Source organism: Lates calcarifer, linkage group LG6, assembly GCF_001640805.2.
Source record: "Lates calcarifer isolate ASB-BC8 linkage group LG6, TLL_Latcal_v3, whole genome shotgun sequence".
In the NCBI taxonomy this organism is placed as follows: domain Eukaryota; kingdom Metazoa; phylum Chordata; class Actinopteri; family Centropomidae; genus Lates; species Lates calcarifer.
Genome location: NC_066838.1, coordinates 1,364,873 through 1,387,843, shown reverse-complemented (window position 1 = coordinate 1,387,843; position 22,971 = coordinate 1,364,873). Strand labels below are relative to the sequence as shown.

The 22,971-nt window shown below is 39.1% G+C and overlaps 1 protein-coding gene across 1 annotated transcript; it reads right to left on the bottom strand.

The window, feature by feature from the left end:
* Nucleotides 1-638: 638 nt before the first annotated feature.
* Nucleotides 639-20,855, bottom strand: LOC108900489 (voltage-gated potassium channel subunit beta-2). Its single transcript, XM_018701557.2, has 15 exons — nucleotides 20,805-20,855; nucleotides 18,393-18,733; nucleotides 15,837-15,880; nucleotides 13,157-13,194; nucleotides 10,635-10,714; nucleotides 8,049-8,093; nucleotides 7,313-7,357; nucleotides 5,709-5,752; nucleotides 5,450-5,536; nucleotides 4,242-4,327; nucleotides 3,781-3,901; nucleotides 3,519-3,613; nucleotides 2,740-2,860; nucleotides 2,261-2,349; nucleotides 639-1,161 (listed from the first exon to the last, which is right to left on the bottom strand). Exons 1-15 carry the CDS (start codon nucleotides 20,853-20,855, stop codon nucleotides 1,072-1,074), a joined length of 1,377 nt encoding a protein of 458 aa, XP_018557073.1. The 3' UTR covers nucleotides 639-1,071.
* Nucleotides 20,856-22,971: the final 2,116 nt, after the last annotated feature.

Genomic DNA, 22,971 nt, shown 5'->3' with positions numbered 1-22,971 from the left:
GTCACTACCCTGTCTCCTAGCCATTGTCCCGCCCACAGCACCATCTGATTGGTTACACACAGATCACAACAACAGCCAATCAGCAGTGAAAGCTGTGCATGCACAGTGCTCACACACTGAACAACTCTGCTTTTTGCACCACAATCTGGTGCTGCTCAACTTGGGATTACTAATTGATTTGAGATTCACATTTCTGTGCAAATTTTATTTAACTTTGTTTTATTGACTTTATAAAACTTCAGGAAGTTATTATTTATTTATTTAAAAATTCAGTTAACTTTATAAGAGAAGCTGCTGACCCTGGGAACTCCCTGCACTTTTTGTTTTTGTTTAAACTTAAAACAAAGATAAGTGAAAGATAAAATAACATTTCAGTTATGTTGAAATTTTGGAAAACGTTATTTACTGTAGAAAACTTTAGGGAGATATTTATTTGTTTAAGTTTTCATTTAACTTTATAAGACATGCTGCTGAGCCTGGGAGCTCCCTGCACTTTTTGTTAGAATGTTAAAACAAAGATGTCTATTGTCTAAGATAAAAAAAAAAACCTTTAACAAGTTGCAAATCTGAAAAGCTGTTTAATAAACATATGGGTCTATCACTACTAAATATGACTGTAAAAAGACTGCATTAATGTAACAATAATTAAATTGCTACGTGTTTGGGAAAAGACTGGAAAAACAAAGTCCAAATATCAAATTAACACTGTTTGAACATACCTGTTGTTATTAAAGTGAAAAGGCTAATGCATGATACCATGATGTTTTGTGCTCAGTAGGTTTACAGGTCTCAATCATTCACTTGCTCAACTGATTTTTTAAAAACTTATTTTTTGTTTGTTTGTTTGTTTTCCTTGAAGGTAAGTATTGCATATTGTAGAAACTGGTATCATTAAGTGGCAGTAAGTGCAAATGTGATCAAGACAGTGCACTGACTTGGTAAAATAAATAATGGCACATTTTTGCTGGTTGTGTTTTTTGGAAACAGACACCATATTATTCACTGTTTGCCCATGTGTGTTGCTGCTGTTTCAAAAGCAGAGGACAGTGTGACAGTTCATTACTGATGCCTCTAGGATCTGAAGTCCCTTTTACTGTATGGCTTGTTTCCCAAGATCCCATCCACTTCAGATACAATGGACAGTGATAACTTTGGTAGAACCTGTGGAACAAGAAGAGAGAAAGAATTACTGTAATTTCTCAAACTATTTACTACATCAGCTAATAATAGTTAAATTACTTTATTGCCAAACAATTTTGGGCCAGATTTCAGCCCTGTGTTACAAAGTTAACAGAAATCTGCCTTGGGGCCTTCAGAATCAACAGTGCAGGCCCCTGTACTTTATAATGAATGACGATGAAATTGTTAGCTTGTGGATCCTTTAATCAATCAGATTTGGAGTTGGTGAGACCAGGCACCATCTAGCAGGCCTACGATAATGTTGACATTTTCTTGTCATTTGATTGGATGGTCAGAGAGCGTACTCAGAGCTAGCAAACCGTATCTATAGCTACAATGGCTCTGTTGTTGAAGTTATCTGTGCATCTCAGTCCCAACAATAAGTCCTTCTCTATCGCCACAGAGGCTAATGCTCAAAGTTGAGTCTGCCCAGTCGTATTTCTCGGAGTTTTAATTTGGTTTAGGGCTGAGAATGTCCGCTCGACAAAAGCAGTTTTTTTTATTTGTCTACAAATAATCAGCAGTTTCTGTGAGTAAAATGTATTTTACCTATATTTTATTGTTTACAGTTTTGTCATTTTATTAGTTAATATTGCTGCTTCTGCTGGAGATGATGTGTGTGGCTCAGCTGTGGCTGAAGTGTTTGGAGACCTATTGAATTGTGTTAATTGGGTCTTTATAGCATTGTTTTAGTAATGGCATTTATTCTTGCTACATAACATGTCTGTCTGTGCAAAGTTCTGTTATACTTTGTTTCTGTATATTGTTGATGGTTTCTATAGCCGTGACATGATAATGACGGTATTAAGAGGTGGGTTTATTCAGGTAGAACACCAGAAAAGGCCTAGGTGAGAAATACATGGCCCACCACTGGTAAAATGTTACTGTATGGACAGAAACAGACCAGAACTAAAAAGCAGAAGTGGATCATATATTTCTTTGGTCAGGACCAAGTGAACTTAACAACAGACCTTAAGTGTTCCAAACGCTGACCTATAGTTGTTTGGTATCAACCTGATGTAGGTGCAGTTCTGGAGCTATGAACAAACTGATTCTACATACTGCCTGTATGCTTTCTAACCTGTATTGCTCTGATATTCTCCATCAGCTGGTCAGTTCTGGAAGCCCCCAGCAGGACAGAGTTCACCCTCTCATTCCTCAGACACCAGGCTGTGGGAATTTGCAACACAGGAAGAAATCAGTGTTGTGAAGTCTGCTGGACTACACCTCAGGCTAAGGAATTACAACAGGCTGTAAGTATGCTAGACACATTTGTTCATGTGTAATGGTGTATTTTTCTGTGATTCCCAAAATATTTCTACATGCTGTCTAAGATGATGGCCCATTTGTTTTATGGATGGCGCATGGGGTTTTTTCACTTGGTTTTATGTCAAAACTTTGTCTAGTTACAAATTACCACAAAGTGACAACCAGTTTTAACAAAGTTATTATGACAGAAGACAAAAATGTCAGGTATTCCAGTTGAAAAACACATTGGCAGCTTCATAGTAGGATATGATGGACACAGACAAAGAGCAACACATTATAGTTGTGTTTTACCAATAGCCAGTTGGGGCAGAGTGCAGCCTAGTCGCTCAGCAACTGCCTGCAGCTCTATGAGCTTCACCTGCTGACGGTGCCCCTCCTCACTCAGGATCTTGTCCTTCATCCACTGATAACCCTGTTACAGACAGCAAAGTACAAAGCTGAGGCCTGTTTAAACCAATTTGCTCTTTTGACCCTTCAATATAGTCATAGTCAGAATAAAGAAATAAATAATAAAATAGATTGGACATTTCACATAATCTCATAATAAAGGGTACAGTAGCTTGTAGCTTCATTAGCAGCAGTATCCACAACATCATAGAGACTGTTTCTTCAACAGAAAGTAGTTCCAGTCAAAACACAGCATGTGGTATACGGTATGTGGATTATGCAGAGGCACAGGGAGAGTGTTTCTGGAAACACAAGTTATTGGTGAGGTTTTCAAATATCTGTGAGTTATGAGGTATAAATCTCAGAGACAAAAACCTAGACATGAATCAAAACTATCTGTGTGGCAAAATACCATTAGGACTACATGGGAATTGTAAAATTGTAATTTAATTTTAGCCATGAAAAACCTACCCTGTTCTTAAGTGTACAGGATTTGCTTGCTTGCTTTGACATGTTTTTCTGCTTGACTGTTTTGTCTCCATTGTGATTTCTGGTAGGATTATCGATGTAAGGCAAGTAGGTTAAACTCAGTAAGTGAGTGAAGATGAGGATTAATTAGATGAAAAAGTGACAGGATGATGTGACACAATGGAATGACATAATAAGTAATGGAAGAGTGATACCTTAAGTGAAGCACGTGAATTTGGGGGGATCCCGCTGTTATACTTCCCTGAGATGATCCCACAGGCCAGTGGAGACCATGTCATTGCTCCAATACCTGACAAACAACAGAATTCAAGCTGATATAGATAAAGTATGGTGTAATAAAGAATCCAGTAACTTAAACAAAAATGACTGTTAGCATAGCTGATTGAATATCTTACAAACTAAATACATAATACTAATGAGGAGGAGATTTCCTCACAGACTATGGCAACTTCTTACCTATCTTATGGAAGAGTTCAGGGAGCTGCACTTCAACCTTCTCCCTCTGAAACATGTGGTACTCTGCCTGTTCACAAATTGGTGGGATCTGGTTGAACTGTCGTGCCACAGAGTATGCCTCCTACAGTAACAGGGAACAATTAGTGAACAGTTCGGCACCATAATGGTCTTCATCAGTCCAAATTTTTAATTTCAGTCATAAATGGACCAACTGAAGACCTACCCAGATTGGTGTTGGTGCATATCTGCAATCTTTAATAGACCAAAGGATAATCTGAAAGTCAAAATGTGGTGGACCCAAACAGATATGGAACACCAGCACCACCACTGACCTCGTTAGACCAAATCTAATTTTGAGATGGCATTAACTTACTAGTGGTTTGAATCTCAAAGAACCAAATTGACACATGATGCTGATATAATGATTTCTAGGATATTTTGAGACTTGTGCGTGAACTCACCATGATCTCCATTGAAGTCCATCGTGACGTACCCCAATACAAGGCCATCCCGTGGTTGATCACATGGGTCATTGCCCTCACCGTCTCTACCAAAACAGACTGAATTAGTTAAGTCATGAAGATTCAGCAAACTTCAGACAGACTACAAAAGACAGAAACAGCTATAAGAGGAAAAAGGAGATTAGGTTAAATAAGGACAAGAAATAGCATAAAAATTGTACTGTCTAATACGTTGTTGTTGTTGTTGTTGTATGTAAGTTCTGAGTTCAGCATACAGTGGATAGACCTCTCAGTTGTTCTGGAAGAACAACTCCCCAACATCATCTATTGGATTTTCTCTGGCTTGTGATTGAACTAACCAGGTTAGAAAAACAATACAACAGTACTGTGTGAGGGCTTGTAGCATAAGTGACATCCCACTTACCAGGCTGTTGAATACATTCAACTCAATCCTTTTTTTTTTTTTTTTTTTACATATCACCAAATCACAGAGTGACAGTGCTTTCACAGTGCTTTCTAGCACAGACACACACAGTATCTTGCCCAAGGATACTTCGGCATGTGGACTAGAGGAGCCGGGAATCGAACCACCGACCTTCTGATTCTGACCTTTGACTGCTCTACCTCCTGAGCCACAGCCACCCCACAGAAGTTATCTCAACGCACTTTTCATATAGAGCAGGTCTAGACTGTACTCTTTATATTATGATATTTACAGAGAAAACAGAGAAATTGCATTGAATTGAATGTATAAAGAGAAAATCAAAATCACTTGTATTTTACTGCTTTCAATACACTGTTGCAAATATGGTGACTGTGAGGATACTTGTGCTGCTATACATTTACATTTGCAATTCTTTACATCATGGATGTCACAGTAAAACTTGCTGGATGACCAAACATACACACTGAAGTGTGCATTATGCTCCACACCATCACCATCACCATTTCATTCATGAAAACAGAGTCCTCTGTGTTTTAGCTGGAATGTCTATTAGATTCCTTGGCAAATCAGAGACCAGTTTAACTGGCTGTACAATCATCTAAACCTATTAATGTCTCTCTAGAATTGTATAAAATCTAGATGACCAGCCTCTCCAAGTCTCATTAGGCCAAGCAAAACTTGAGTTGCTAAGTCTCAGTATTTCACCACCACAGAAAGCAAAATATCAAGACTCTGATTACTTGGAGGATCAAAGCACACCTACCTTCTATAGGTGTGTTAGGATCTGGACGATTTGCAAAAATCACATCTATGTACTCCAACTGAAGTCTCTCCAGTGATGCTCTTAGACCTGTTCATAGAGATAATTACATATTTATTGTATTATCATTGTAAGTATTCTGTTGTTACATGGCTATGGTGGCACATGCAGCTATGAACAAGGAAATAAATACATTTGGTTTTGTTTTCATGACAAAATGCAAGTCTATTAGTTATTCACAATGGTAGATAAAAGATCTTACCTTCAATTATATGTTTTCTAGACAATCCTCTTTCCATTTCTGCTCTGAAAAAAAGACATCTTTCATTTCATGATTCAAAGTTTGAAAAATAGGACATTTCAAAGGGTGTGTAGAATTGTAACAATTATTTTTATATTGGTCATTGCCATATTTAGCACATAAGCACATAGTATAGATTAAAATTCTGTTGTTTCACTAAGTTCCTCCTCTATACATATGTGGATAATATCAGTCAGGGAGAGATGATTTCATGTGGGATGTAGTTGCCACATTTTTACAAAACAACATGGCTGATGGGGGGGGTTCAGAATGGTCTAGGACTCTGTCTCAAAATCTGTCACTGGACACTGTGCATTACGGTACACTGATGTTGTAAAATGCAACTTATATTGGTTGAGTCAATTGAATATGTGGTGAGAGCACGCATTGAATGTGCCATACAGACAGAAGCCGACAAGGTATGGTAGCTGGGATGTTGCAATTTGGAGAAAGCACTTTTAAATCTGATAGGATGTTTTTCACAACTCTATGTGTGGATAAACCACATTTGCACTCAGTTAGCACAGAGAGTGTTTCAACACAACCACAATAGAGGTTGGTATCATCCATAAGTAAAGTTCACTGACTTCAGAGCAGAGGATGATGAGCAGCCACCTCAGATTTGCCAATGGAGGACCCTGGCATGAAACTGGACTTTCACAAACAATACAGTGCATCTAAGGTGTGGTAGGTATTTTCTGCAAGAATTCAAGTCAAGTCAAGTCAAATTTTATTTATATAGCGCCAATTCACAACAGAAGTTATCTCGAGACACTGAGAATTGCAACAAAATGGTAAAACAGAAACATTCTGAGGGCCTGAATATGCTATGGATGAATGTAGGTGATCAGGATATGCTCAAACATAAAGTATCTGTCGATTTTTATTCATTATGGTCTCTTAAGACCTCTGTTGTGGCTTAGATATTGCCTTTATAGCCACCTTTGGGTTTATTAAACTGTTATAAATGTGCTCTCTACCTTTCCTTACAAAAGAAGAACAAGTGTAGATTACAAGTGTAGGTCTTGTAATGTCCGTTTGTGCAGCACTGGCTTCACTGAGTGGTATGACAGAAAATTTCAACACTGGGAGGCAGATGATGTAAGTGGCTGTAAATAGTTGTAAAGTTAGCCAAAAAAAAAGTAAGGTAACAGAAAAGGACAGTACAGCATAATGTTATTTATATAGTATATAACACAAAGATTCATCCCACTGGATTTTTCCCAGCTAGTGGAGAGGACTATACACATTTGCCATTAGGTGTTGTGTTAAGCCTCTTTATCTGTCTCTGTCTGAGCTCTGCTACTGTAATGTTGTTTATGTCCCCATAACTTGGTCACAATAATACCTGACAGGTCCTGTATTGTGCAGATACTTTACCACTTTACAGTTTCCTTTTTCTATTAAAAAGTCATAAAATGGCCTTGAATGTACTGCATATCCTTCCAGGTGCCTCCTTCTAATACCTTAGTTTATGACTAGAGGGGGGGCTGATGAATTCATTGCAGTCACAATAAAAGAGAGACATGGAGAGAGAAAGAAAGAGAGAAAAAGATAATACATACTTTCCCCCCCAGAAGATTTTGGTGGTGATGACTAAACTGGAGCGCCTGCATGTGAGAACATATGCAAACACAGAAATCAGACTGTGGTAGTTTCATTCTCTCAGATATGACACCTTGAAACAATCATGGAACAGTCACGCTCTTCATCCCCTCATTCCAAAACTCATCAGATAGCTAAGATCCAGTTTCCGTACTCCGAGTCTGTAGATATATCAACTTTACACAGCCCATACAAACATCCCAGTTCGCCCTTTGTGCTTGGCATAATTACTGTCTTACTGTCCTAGTTTTATATGGGTTTAAATATGCCGTGCAAAAAAGATAAACTTCAGAAATGGGTGTCATTACACAATGTTAACTTGTATTTCTCTTCTCCTTGACTGAACTTGTGGCTCTCCTGAAACTTCAGGTCTGGGACCTGGGCATGCCAATACCTCCTGGTGTGGCAGACTAGTTCTAGGAACATGGAATATGACCTCTCTGGTGGAGAAGGGAGGAGCTGGTCACAGGAGCTGCAAGTCACTAAGAGGACAGCTCTCACTGTCAGGTTTTAATATATTATATAAATTTATTATGTTAAAAAAATACATGTCACCTCCAATGCAGTGTTCAAATATGGACAGCTTATAATTCATTGTTCATCATGCTTCATTTTTTAAGATAAACCTTCTGATCATACTATTAGTTTTAAGATTACAAGTCTGCACAAACAAGATTCAGAATATGATAAGTCTACCTCCATCCTTTCTTCTTCATGATACTTCCCAAGACAACCTCAGCCCTGGGAGAGAGAGAGAGAGAGGGAGAGAGAGAGATGCCATGTTTCTTAATTAATTTCTTAATTGTCCATAAAACATAGAGTAATGTACAGGATGAAGTAACCTTTACTGATGCCCATGTTATTTTTTTCTTCACCAGTTTCTCATCAACCAGTTTGCATTTAGGTTACTAATGTAATAATAATTATGTTTAGTGATGTAAACTGTAAACAAACCAACATTATATAAAGCAAAAGTAGCATCATAGCAATTTAACAGCTTCTATATGTCTGTTAAGTCCTTCATAAACAAAAGAGTGGTTTAATATTTATTGCTCTCTTTGCTCCCAAATATGCTCTGGTGCTTCAATATGAAGCCTTGATTGTGAAATACAACTGGGGTTATTATAAATAGAAGAGATTGTGTGAAGGGACTATGTAATATAGTGAAGGGATAGTATGTTCTACACACCTGTGTTGGGAGGTCCTACTTTACAGTTTAAGGCTATTATAGAATTATGAAATAGCATGAATTATTTCTTTAAGTATGTTGCATTAATTTTCAGCATAGACAATTCTAGTTTACTGTCATTGTCTTCTACCTACTTCTACTTCTGCTTTTGTGGATTAATCATTACAACATTGCTTTTCAGGCAAAAACTAAGGACATTTTTGAATGTCTTGATACAATAACTGATGCTAGTTTGGGGGAGGTATTTACAGAGCCAAATCGTCATCTGTTTAAAAGGGAGAATCGCATCACAGGACGTCACTGCTTCTGCTGTGCCAGCATGCTGTCTAATATCACACAAGCTTAGGTCCAGTGTGAACAAGCAAAAGTGGCACAGTGGAGGGGTCTACTTAACACAGGATCTCTCTTTAAAAGAGGCTTGTAGGTTTTGCTTCATGTCATATGATGGCATAGAATGCCAAGCTGAAGTCAACAAGCATAACCCTAACATATGTCCCTGAAGAGTCTAGGAACCTAGCTGTTTGCTCTGTTGAAGGCAAACAGCAAGTGGTCCAGCAGGGGGCGTGTAATGTCCTCCAAATGAACTGGCACTGTCTGTTTTTTCTGACCAAGTCATGATGTCCTTTTCCCTTCACTGTATGTTATATGACCTCCCACAGCTGTAGTGTTTAAGTGCATGAAGTAGCAAGCACTGTAGATTAGCACTGCTGGCGGTGCGTTCATGGTGCACTGCAAGTGTGCAGAATCACCAGGAAGATGATTCTGACAGACGGGAAGAGAAATATGCAGTGCAGGCATCCAATGAAAGACAGACATTTAGATCATGTTATTTGAGAAAAAAAGAAAACAATAAAAAAATAACAATGATGTAAGATGATTGAAAAAACAATGGAATTTGTTTGGGGTTTTTTTTCCTCAAATTTTTCAAGTTTTATTTTTAAACTCCATTTCAATCAGCCTTTGTCAAGGAGATTGTATGGAGATTCAGTCCCAGATATTGTTAAACATTTTGTCTTTGTTATGGGAAAAAAGGTTGTTGATGAATATATTTCATCACAATTTTTGTTAATGAAATGAACACCAGGCTTATCAGACCTGACAACAAAACACAACAGCCAGTTGATGGTTCTCCACAGTGTGTGGGGATAGTCCCTGCAACTGATGCTGTTGCTGATGCTGCAGGCTGCTCTCCACACAGGCAGGGTGTTGGCTGAAAACCTTTTCAGCTTTTCACTGCAGCTTCTCTTTGTTACTCTAACTTCCTTTGTCAGTGTGTTTCTTGCCCTGGTTCTTCTGCAGACCTCTTCCTCAGCCCGATGAAGCTGCCTTGTAAGGTTTGTTGCTCTTGACAGTATAGCTGAATGCTTGATCGATTGTTCTTTCACAATATAATTCAACTGTAAGACGCATAGCATTGCTGCTGGTTTGTGTGTATTCAGTGCCACATTAATCCTAATGGTTAATCACAATTAATTAGAAACTACTTGCTGTAATATATGACACCAGGATAGTATAATCCTTTATTCAAGACAGAACAAAAAAAAGGAAAATTCAATAAAAAATATTAGAACTGCAAGCAGGTTTATGTGAGCCCAAACATCTCAATGCAACTCTGAGCCTGAGGTGTACCTGCCAGAGGTAAACAGGAGTATGAAACAGGAGGTTTAACAAACATTTGTTTACACTCTTTGGCAGGCTGAAGCACTCTACTGCAGTGCCTCCAGGACCTGATTCAGCCCTGGAACACAGGAGCCATGGAATCCATGTCTCCATAAAACTATGCTAGCAGCAGGGCTCTAAGGATAGCAATGCCAGCCTGAGTGTTACTTAGCTGAGCCACCATTTTGGCTATGAAGTATCTCAATAATTATTTGACTATTTTAACTATTTAACATTTAAACATCAGAATGTTAGCACTGTCACTGTGAGCATTATAGCATGCTAATGTTAGCATGTAGCTCAAAACACCCACGCAGTCCCACAGAGTTGCTGCCATGGCTTGTCTTGCTTCATCTCACTCTTGTCTTGTTGAGTTCCATTCTCAGCCTTACACTTAAAGTCTAACAGGCAAACATTTACATAAATATACTTACTTTCCAGCATTATACACTTCAGCTGTGTCAAACAGATTGATTCCATTCTCATATGCCAAAGTCACCAGCTCCTCTGCCACCTTCAACAGCAAACATGAGATGAAGATAAAGATGAGCAATGTGTGAAACTATTGCATTTCTCTTTCTCTGACCTCTGAAAAGTTGAAAGGTTCCTCAAAATGTCAACAGTTATATCAAGTGTGCTTCACCATATATCTTATTTAAAAAAGACGTTTGAGCCACAGTGGTGGCAAGGTTATAGGACGGGCAGCATCAGTTAGCTTGGTAGATCCACTACATCAAATCTCAACAACCGTTAAAGGGTTTGGCATATCTGTACCATTTTGTAAACCATTTTGTAGTTTTACATGTTAAAGCAAAATAACTTCTATCTGCTTACACCCTCTATTAGTGCCAGTCATTTCACACAGTATGCAGTCTATCTTAGCTTTTGTAATATTTTTTTTTCAATTTGCAAAATGAAAATTCGAGTGATACACCCACCTTAAAATTCAGTGCTTGACTTGCCAAAACATGTCAGTGTAATTATTAAGGATTGTGTTCATAAAACAACCATTTGTCTCTGCATTTCGATGGAAGAAATGATGCATATATGTCTTTTGGACAGGTATCCTACCTATGAGTAGTTCTGATTGGACAGACTTAGTTGTTTCTGACCAACTCACCATAGCTAGGATTTCTATTTGCGCCATCAGGAAGGATTCACAGGTCACATGTCACAGGTCACACAGATTTGAACGTGTACTAAAATGAACTGAAACCAGTGGGTCACCTCCATCAGTTGGTAGATTCGGTGTTGTAAGCTTGTCAAACTTATCAAAAGGTCTGATGAAGAAACGCTTGACTGGGAAATACTCAGAGGAAATATGCAGCAGTAATGGATGTATCTACAGCTGCTTTTTAATCTATAACAGATATAAAATAAATCTGCAGGCTCTGATTTGAGAAGTGCCGTCTTACACGACCATCCTCTGTGTTTGCTTTGATTAAACTGAATAAGCATACCTCTACACAGTTATAACACCATATTCTGTCTGTTTGTGCAAGAGACAGTGGATTACTAGGGCCCATTACTCCCCTCATGCCATTCTTTGCAACTTCTAGTTTTTCATGGTTATGAACTATGGAGCATTTTAAAAATATGCACCTGTTGTGTAACATTAATTTTCATTGGAAATATAGAAAAGTTTGAATGACTGAAATAGTGTTAGATTGATTTAGTCATATAAACAACTTCAACAACCATTAAACCACTGAATTGCAAGGGGTGTGTGACAGTGTGTTTTTCTTTCAGCTCAACACTTCAAAGCAAGTTACCTGTTTGTTAATTTAATTGTCGTTATGTGACCTAGCATTTTCGCACTTCCAGTTCCCTCGTCCCAAAGTGAATGGGTTTTTTGAATGGATTTTTGGTTAGATGCCTGAAATAAGGTCTGTGGTTTTAACACAAGCTCAGGGCATTTTCACATTTTATTCTACTACATAAAATACATGAGTAAGTACCCCACTTGTGATATGTTAAGCTTTATGTGTCTTACAAAAGGCAGCTGCTAACAAGTGGTTGAATGACTTTGGTGTCATAACATTGCACACGAAAACTGATCTGCTCGATAGTCCCCCTTTTACAGCCTTGTTGTGTTTATATACTCTTTCAAACTATCATCTAACATCTAAGAAGAAAGGTTGTTTTAAGTAAGCACACTAAATCAAATTATAAGTTGGAAGTGTAATGCTGGTCATGCTGACATCATAAAAATCATAAACTGGTATTCATTTGTGAAGATTATCTTGCTGAACAAAACATGTAAATATCATAAACTTTTGCTGGTCACAGAGCTGGCCCACTGGCCTTTGTCGAGGGTGATTCTAACTTTTGGACTGGCCGACAAAAATCCAATATCCCTGCAGGACTCTATAGCATGCAAAAATTTGGTAATTATCGTCTATCGTCACAAAATTGACATGTTTAGGATTTAAAAGACAAAGTTTAGGACAAGGGAATTGTTCTTTTCTTGGGTCTAGACTTGGAACTTGTTTTGACATGGGATTTAACTCAGGGCCAAGTTGTTGAGGAATTACTTGTGACTGGCAAAAAACTGCTACCTCTGTTGTCAGGTGTTTGGTTATAAAGTAAGTTTTAAACAAAGAGACTTTTTTTGACCAGATAACAGTACCAGTACTTTAAGTAAGGTGTTAGGCCACCATGTGCCACAAGAACAGCTTCAGTGCACCTTGGCATTTATCAAACAAGTCTTCTCTTCCTACAAGTTCTCTACAGCTGTACTGGAGAGATGAAACCATTCTTCCAAAAGATATTCTCTCATTTGGCATTTTAGCCACTACCTAAAAATGATCTGTGTAAAAAGATAGATTGAGCTGTAACATGGCAAAACATCAAGTATCACATTGGAATCCATGAACTTGGTAAAACTATTCTCTCGTTGTTTCTTCCTGTTAAACATGAGCCTGAATTAGATGAGTGTTTAGGTAATATTTCCTACCTCATTAGTTATCTGTCCTCCAAAGGTAACCCATGTGCCTGCACAAAAATAAAAAGATCACACTGTGAGCATGTGTGAGATGGTCATAATATTCATATTATTTTGAGTATTGTTCAGTTTGCAAGCCAACATTTAATAGCGAGCGTTTTTGGGTGGGGGATTGGCGGTGGGTGGTTGCACCTGGGTTGTAAAATAGTGGTCACATATGGGCCCACTGGGGCCTGCCATGGTGATGGTAACACTGCCTCATATACGTCCATTTCAGACCATCCGACTGACACAAAAGTGTTGCTTCAGTTTTAATCACCCATTGCAGAACCTTTGTGTCCTGGCTTGTACACATCCCATGCCAGTTTGAGATGTTTCCTGTTAGGATGCATTCTATTGTTCCTCTGTAAAAGTTAACAAGAACTTAGCATGGAAACGTACCTCAAGAAGTGCACTGATTTCTGAGCTTTTTTCTTTTTTTTTTTTTTTACCAGGATGATGATGACATGACATGGCACCTAAAACAGATCACCTGTTTCACCTCAGATGTAGACAGACTGTGTGTTTTTTCTCTACAGTTTACAATCAGCTCCTTGGTTTTGTTGACATTGAACAGTAGCTTGTTTTCTGTGCACTTCTCTGCAACGTTGTTGACTTCCTCCTGATATAAAATCTTATCATTATTTGTAAATCCGTGCAGGGATGGTGCTGTGCAAACAGTTCTCTCCATGTCTGGGAATGCAGTCATGGGTATATAGTGTGAACGGGAGGGGGCTGAGCAAACAACCCTAGTGTTGAGCATTAGAATAACTGACTGGGGTCTGTTTATGAAGAAGTCCAATAGTCAGTTGGCATGGTACTCAAGCCCAGAGTGCTGTTTCAGTGAGTCTGAATTGTGTGTGGTTCATATGTGGTTCAAGACGTGCCACTGTGCTTTCTGTTTTTGGTAGTGTGGCTCTTTGTTTACCTCCCAACCTCTGCTGCAGCTATGTTGCTACTGATGTTTTTGTACCCTTTCTCATCTTAATGAAGTCTCACAAATTGGTTTCTTATTTGTTCAGACAGTGGAGCCATGTGGCATTAGACACAACCCAGGCCAAGAAAGCTGTTGTGTTCACAGGTTCTTTCACAATCTTGCTTATGCAATTAGCCTTAATTGGAAATCACTGATAATATTGCAGTGGTCACAGGTGTGCTCACTTTTTTGCATTGAGGTAGTACTTTGGGCCCATATTTTCAACACAATTTGATTTCATTATAATGGGTTGAAGGCAGAAATCTCAGAGACCACTATCTCAAAACCTGAACAAATCAAAACTTGCATTAAAGCCACAGTATTTCATAGTTGAAGTGCCTGCCTGAAATAGGCTGATCCCACACCCTAAAACCCTGTGGTTCTGCTCCTCTGCCTATCTGAAAAGCCAGTTATTTATCCAAGGGAAATACATTAACATTAACCGTCCCTTCATTACTAAACAAACATAATATGGAGTTTGGAGAAGTCACATGTTCAGTAACTGCTAAATCCATGTGTCTGTGGAAAGGTTTAAATAATTAATGATGGCAAGCTACTGTTGTCTCTGACCTCATCTGTACTCACTCATTTTAACCATTGATGCAGTCCATCACACAACTGTGGTCATTAACCTGTGTTCATGTTGATTTTGTCAGACAACATTGTCAAATGACGTGATTTGCAATTGTAGGACTGATCAGATATGTGCACAAATGGGATTCATCTTCTCAGTCATCCATTTTACTTTGTTACAAACAAAATACTTGAAATGCATTATTTCATTTTTCATCATCAGTTCACAGTTGATGGCTATATGTTGCCACTGTACATCATGTGTGCTGGGTTTCAAATGTTGTGAGGAATGCAGTCACATAATTGAAGACATTTGCAATGCCCATGTGTTTAGGGAGCCCACTGCAAGACTAGAGTATCGTGTGTGTCATACCATACCAAAGTTTTCAGGTGTGATTGCTGTGGAATGTTACTGAATAAAATGCTGGGCGAAGAATTCAAAATATTTTACTTTCTGGGGGACAAAGCAGACATTAGTAATGACAGTCACTGTGGCTGCACATTGTGGAATATCCTCTGCGTTTTACCTGCTCTTTCTCTTATTCACTGAACATTTAAAATTAACAGTGTGTAAACTCAGCACTAACTGTAGACATTAACACCAACCACAGCAAAGGCACATCTTTCTCATGGTTTCACTGACTGTTTTCAGTAAATCGTCCAAAGTACAGTACTAACATTGTTGGATGAGACCAAAAATTCATAACCAAGGCACCATCATGGCAGAAAAACACAATTCAATATTGACAAAATTAGTACATGGGTTAAAACAAAAATAAAGGATGAGGAAGGATTGCAGAAAATACTGTACATGGTATAGACACTGTTTCCCTATTGTGGGAATTTTTAAAGTACAGTGTAGTACACACATTTCACATGTCTGGGAATGGGCATGTTAAACATTTGGATACAGACCTGTCCTGTTGAAGCTTGTGATCTCAACTGCTTAGAGGCTGGTACAGAAATTAGTGCAAGCATGATAGCTCAAACATGTTGACTTGCAGACTGAACAGCACAGTATTTGTTTGGTGCTAATTCATTTCTTTTGCCTCTATATGCTGTCACTGTTGATGCCCTTGCATGTACAGTATATGGCACACTCACCTAATCCAAGACAGGACACCCTCAGCCCCGATTTACCCAAATTCCTGCAGATGAAAAAAAAATTACATTTCTGTGAGATGAACAATGTCTAATTCTAAACTATATACACCGATCAGCCATAACATCATGACCACTGGTGGATGAAGTGAATAACATCAGTCATCTCATTACAACACAATGTTCTGCTGAGGAACCTTTGCTCCTGACATTCATTTGGATGTTACTTTGTCACGTACCACCCACCTAAATATTGTCACAAACCAAACACACACCCCACCAATGGCAACAACAACACAGCAGGATAATGTTCCCACAACACCACAAAAACTGCTCAGTCTCCAAGAACACGTCAAAGAGCCAAAGCTGTTGACCTGGGCTCCAAACTCCCCAGATCCCAATCTGATTCAGAACCTGTACGACCTGCTTAATATTGTATAGGTCCCCCTGATACTGCCAAAACAGCTCTGACCTGTTGGGGCTTGGACATGGGATCTCTGAAGGTCTCCTGTAGTGTATGGGACTGGGACACTGGAAGCAGATCCTTTGGGTCCTGCGGGTTGTGGGATGGGGCCTCCATGGATCTGACTTGTTCTGGATCATCCCACAGATGCTGGGTCAGATTGGGATCTGGGGAGTCTGGAGGCCAGGTCAATACCTTGGGCTCTTTGTTGTGTTCCAGGAGACATTTCTGAACAGGCCCCTGACATTGGGATTGCTGTTGCCATTGGGGGGTGTGCTTGGTCTAAAACAATATTTAGGTGGGTGGTACGTGTCAAACTAACATCCAGATGAATGAAGGACCCATGGTTCCTCAGCAGAACATTGTATTATAACAACATGATGAATGTTATTAACTTCAGCTGTCAGAGGTTTTCATGTTATGGCTGATCAGTGTATTTCATATTATCAACATATTCTACTCCATTTATCAATATAGTGCAGTGAGATGACATTCATATTTGAGTTTCTGCTGTTGGTTTTCAAATAGGTTATGTCTGGGTCTGGTCAGGTCTGACATTGACAGTTCATGGCATTCATACTGTTTGATGTCTAACCAAGAGTGTTGTGACTGTAATGGTTGTTGTTCTGTCTTGACATATTGTTTAATAATGATATTCAAAAGAAATTATTCTGACAGATTGGTGGAAAACTTGATACCAAGGTGTTTAATGGTTCCTCTTTATTCTTGTATCAGGACATTCCAGTCCCAGTGTTATTTGTCAGGTATGAAAGGCTGTCATTTGCATATAAACTAATGTTGTGATGATTTTTTTTGTACTCCTGTAGTATGGGTGTGTTGACAAATGGCAGCCATGAGAGCCTCAATGAAAACAGCAAATAACAGTGGAGCATTATCTTGTGCCCTGTTTCAGTGTGAAGTGTTGTGAGGTGTGATTAGTTTTAAGAGATGCTGAGTGTGAGTTATAAAGGGTCCTTTAGCTCCTACATAAAACAAACTTCTGGGACAGCCTTCTTTCACGATTACTGACAGGAACTAAAAAAAAAAGAGAGATCATATTTCTCTATATTGGCTCCCAGTCAAATCCAGAATAGAATCTAAAATCCTCCTCCTCACTTACAAAGCCCTTAATGGTCAGGCACCATCCTATCTTAAAGACCTGATAGTTCCCTACAATCCCACTAGAACATATAGCTCCCAGAATGCTGGTTTACTGATGGTTCCCAGAGTTTCCAGGAGTAGAATGGGAGGCAGAGCCTTCAGTTATCAGGCTCCTCTACTGTGGAACCTTCTCCCAGTTTGGGTCCAGGAGGCAGACACCCTCTGTACCTTTAAGAGTTGGCTTAAAACTTTCCTCTTTGATAAAGCTTATAGTTAGGGTTGGCTCAGGCTTGAACCATCCCTTAGTTATGCTGCTATAGGCCTAGACTGCTGGGAGATCTCCCATGATGCACTGAGCTTCCCTCTCTCTCTCACACACCTAGTGCTGCTCATGTTGGGAACTGTTGGGTCTCTCTCTGTAAATATAATAATCTAAAGAGTACGGTCTAGACCTGCTCCATATGAAAAGTGACTTGAGATAACTGCTGTTGTGATTTGGCGCTGTATAAATAAAATTGAGTTGAATAGAAATGAATGAAATCTCTAATGGTTTTAATCTCTATCTTGTTCAGTCACTTGTGGGTCTTAGTCACACAACACAGATTTGATACTGTTTTTCTCTCACGTTTTATTCTTAGAAGCAATTAAGTCTGACCACAAAGCAGTTATGCCAGAGGGTGATGTGCTGCATACTGTGGATCTAATAATACTTAACAAGAAAAAAGCTATAAAGTGGGGGAAATATGAGTTAAAATAAGAAAAAATCTGCCAACAGAACAGAAAAATTTCACTTTCCAAGATTTTTAAAACAAAATTATTTTTGGATCTGCAGTAAATTGGCTCATGTTTCAGTCAGAACAGTGACCTATGGAAAAGACATCAATAAAGAGGGTGAGTAATTGTGATGGACCACACACATTGAATGTTATGTAAGGAAAAGCAGAGGAGCAACCCTTATACTGTGTTGTGTGTTGCTATATATGGCCTCAGCTTACCTGTAAATCATGCCAGTGGAATAAGATATGCTGTCCCTGAGTGATACATGGTTCATCCTAAGGAAATCCTCCAGGTTTTTGAGCTGAGCAGCTGCACGAACCTCTTTGAGGCGCTGAAACTCTGCTAACTGGCGACTGCGCTGCTGCCTTTCTTCCTGCTCCAGTGCTTGCTCTGACAAGAAACAGCTCAGGCCACTGTGCACACTATCACTCATGGATGACAGAGACAGTATCTTGCCTCCAGAACCACCACTTCCACTGCTGATGCTACTGCTTCGACAAATCCCACTGCTGTCTCGACTCCCTGGTGCCACCCCTCCACTGCCCCCAGGCTTGGGCATCTAGAAGTTGATGAAATAACAAAATGTAGTGTTACAACCAAACAGAAGCATGATACAGCCATGACTATATAAATATACCAATCTGAGTCTGTCAGTCCTCCAGGGAATCCACTCTTCTAAACCCATCAAACTGCCACGTGCAGCATGGCTTGTAACATAACCACAGCTGTTTGATGGTCTCTGCTCTGTCTCTGCTGTCTGCATTATTGAAGTACACACACTAAGTAATTCATAGGAGCGTGATGTATTGTATGTGAGGGACAGATATACTTTGCCATTTGTCTGTGCAGTTGAAAAGATTAACATGAATGCATGCACATGACAATGCTATTGGAAACAGTGCAAGATCCATACTCATATACTGAGTAGACATCTATGGAATATGCATGCATGAGAATAATTCTCTATGGGGAGACACACCACTGTTGGCTGATGGAAGGATTGGAATTTTTCAGAACTGGTAGTTTCACAGTTAAGAATCTCTGCTAAACTGGTTTTGAGTGATAAGAAAAATAGATATAACACTGACGCTGAATTGGATTGGTTTGGATTGATTGATTGAACTTTCCACTGCTGGAGGCAGCTCTTAGTGGGTAAGGGAATGAATTTTTATGCTAAACTCGTTATGTTTCTTCTAGGTAAGTAAACAGCTGTTAATGCTAATTTTGGCTATGTAGCAGTAGCAAAAATTGACAAATAGCTCCTTTAAGCACCAATACATACTAACAAGTCTATATGCAAAGCATCAGTCCTTCCTTAACCAACAGAGTGTGTCACTTGATGGCAACTATGAACAGACGTTTTTTCATCATGTCATTAAATAGTATTCTAGATAGCTAGCTAGCCAACAGTTCACTGAGTGGCTGACAATAAGCCTTAACTGATTAGCTGAACAGTCATAGCAACATTGACATTATGAGTACATGACAAATAAATCAAGCAGTCATCCAGTCACATTTTAATGTTAGCATGCTGAAGGCTAATTCATGATGTGATCAGTTGCGTGTCTCCTTATTTCTTGTGATCCAGAAAATCAGAGAAATAAAATCAGGCGGGCTGCATCTAACCAAAATATAAAATGCATCTCAAACAGCCTGAATGTGTAAATGCTTCATTTGCAAACTGAAGTACTGTATGTAGAGGCTCTGGGAAACCATAAGCAGCCAAAACCATCATGGCCCAACAATGAGGTAGGTAGGCAGCCTATAATCAGAAGTTAGGCATTAAAATGAAACCAGTGTAGAGTCTGAGTCAAATATAACAGTAATGTAAGGTTATAATTCAAGCAGTAAGTACAGCACCAACAAAATAAATATCTGTGGCTATACTTTCTTCAGTAGGTCCGTATGTAAAAAGTTCTGTATGGTCTGAGTTAATCACCAGGACTACATAATTTGGTTTACAATCTCTGCCAAAACCAGTGCAGAAAGCTGAGCTAAATATCCTTATCCTCAGCTGCATATTAAATCCAGATTACTATATCCCTGTTGTCTTCTACCTACCACCTCAGCTCAGTGGGCTGTGGTCCTCCGTACTGCCACCAGCTGCACGAAATACATAATCTAGTAATTTTTAATCATTTAGATGCTATTTCTTGGGAATTTACCCTCTGTAATAAGTCTGCACATTAAGAAATACAGCTGTATATTAACCTCTCTTACACATCCAAATAGATCAAGAGTACAATCTCTATTCAATCATTTTTCTAACCTGCTAGAGCACCTATACCAGAAAATCCCAAGTCACTCAATAATTTAAGACCCTCTTTCTGCATCCTGATCTCGATGATGGATGGATGATCTAGCTACTTTAATTAAGACTGAACAGAAGAACAGCTGTGTCTCCAAAAAAGAACAAGAGAGAGAACCACTAGAGAATCACATGTCAAATTATCTTGAGCCATCACGATTTTCCCCATTTCACCACAGGATGTACAGTATGTACATATTGCATGTGCTGTTAGGAAACACCATTCAGCTCATCGGTGTATGTTACCATAGTACTCCAGACATGGGTAGCATAGCCATGTAATATCAATCCTTTTGACCCATTACCACTAGAAGCTACTCACCCGAGTGGTTGGTGTTCGGCCGATGTAGGGGTTCTGGACTACACTGCTCATGGTAGAGTTTGGTGATGGTCAAATAAAACACTTTGTATTGCACTCAGTCTAATGCCAGGCAGAGCTGTTTCTGGATTGCTTTAATAGTAGTTGGTGGAGGAGTTAATATGGCTTTCCACTCCCTCCTACTTGGTCACACGGCGCACACAGAACCCTATCAGCAACCTTGTCTGCACTGCAGAGGACAAAAAATAATCTCACAAGTAAATTATTTATCTTGGCACTAAAACTAGCATCTGCACTAAAAGCTTGTGATTGTAACAGCAGAAAGCATGCTAGACTCTGTCATGTTGCTTGTTCCACTAGTGATGTGTTTTTTTCAGACATTCGTGTATGTATTAAAAGACTACCACGACTACTATGGGACTACGAAGTGCCATAGGTGTAGCTTTGGGTATGCATGGTGGAGACATGTCTTCACTAGTGTCAAGGTGTAGCTGAACCAAACAATATTAACAATCTCAAATGGACTAGTCTTTTGAACTCCTCATAGGGTTAAGTAGTGAAGTCTATGCAGTGTCCAGGTCTCTGTGTTTTGATCAAAAAAAGTGAAAATGAGATCAGTGAAATACTCTATGATTTGATGATCTGTAAAACCACAGGCTGTAATGCACATCGTCAGTTTTTCCACAGTGGAAGTAGCAGAAGAACATTGCAGATATAAAAATCTTATCATCCTACATAACATCAGTTAGTTCATACATCCTTGATTTCTGCCTGGCTCCTCGCAGCCAGATAATATTACAAAATGAGGTGTAGGGATTAGGGGCTAGGTGTGAGCAACAGGGAGACTGGCATGGGCAGCCACAAATCTTAGTGCAGTTTCATATATCATATGAGGTGGTGGATGGAGTCCCCCACAGGATTCAGCTAAACTCACATTTCGACACAAGCTAATTTTCAACAGCAAATGCCTTTTTTGTACACAATATGTGTATTATTGGAAACAAATCTCCTGTTACTGTATCATAGTACAAGAAATTTGATTTAATGTGGGGTTTCTCCCTAGAAAGACCAAAGTAACAGCCCAGCAAATAATAGCATTCAATAATGAAAGCAAACATTAATGATCTTTAGCATCAGTAACATGTCTAACACTGATGTTTATCAATGCCATCATTATCCCATTCCTTTTTCTGTGGGTGGATCATCAATGGCTAATGGCTTAATGGCTTGACCGCCACAGAGAAAATGTGGGAAGGTGGAGCTTTGGGGTCTCAGGTGAGCACAGAAGTCTGAAGTAACACAGTGAAACAGTTTATGAAATAAAATGTATTTAATAAAAATTTTAAATACAATCCAAATAGTAGATCAAAGCAACAAATACAATTTTACAGGCTCCATACACATTGTTTGACACACATATGTAATGTATATACATTATACAATTTTTGCAGTGCATCATCAAGCATCATCATGTGAACAGAGTTCACAACAGACAATGGAAAGAAAGAAGCAGGATTCATCTTGCCCTACCCTCATCGCATCCTCTTCCATAGAAACAACCAAACAACAAACAACATAATCTATATCTGTAATCCATATCATCATCCTCATTCATTTCCTGATCCCAATCCAGTCACAAATTATTCCTGATCCCAATCCAGTCACAAATTAGGTTGTGCCCACTGCAAAGTCCAAAAGTTGGACAAAAGTCCAGCCCCACCCACCCTGCAATTTTAAGATTCCAATTCATGTTTTCCAGTCAGGTTGAAGGAAGTGTGTCCCTGTGTGTGTACAAGCCTCATTAAAATGTCTTTATGAGTCAGACAATTATTTGGTGAAGTGAAATTTTAAGTACCGTAACCCTGCATCGCAACAGACATTGATTACTGTCAACAGAGGTGTAACTTTCATTAAGCAAACACTTCGTTAAAGAAATAGTCATTTGAATTTACTTGTATTTCTGTTTGGCCCAGTCTCCACTAGGTTAAGTGCTAACATTAGCTCTGTTTTTAGCCTTGGTTAATTACTTAATAGCTAACATCCATCCATCCATTATCTATACCGCTTATCCGTTAAGGGTCGCGGGCGGGCCGGAGCCTATCCCAGCTGTCACTGGGCGAGAGGTGGGCTACACCCTGTACGGATCACCATTAATAGCTAACATGCTGAA

Excerpts from the sequence above, each read along its gene's own strand:
- LOC108900489 (XM_018701557.2), bottom strand. The coding sequence starts at position 20,855 with ATGAGCAGTGTAGTCCAGAACCCCTACATCGGCCGAACACCAACCACT. Across the intron at positions 8,094-10,634 it reads GAAGTGTATAATGCTGGAAA|GGCTGAGGTTGTCTTGGGAA; the intron begins GTAAGTATATTT and ends TCTCTCTCCCAG. Across the intron at positions 4,328-5,449 it reads TCCTAACACACCTATAGAAG|AGACGGTGAGGGCAATGACC; the intron begins GTAGGTGTGCTT and ends CTGTTTTGGTAG.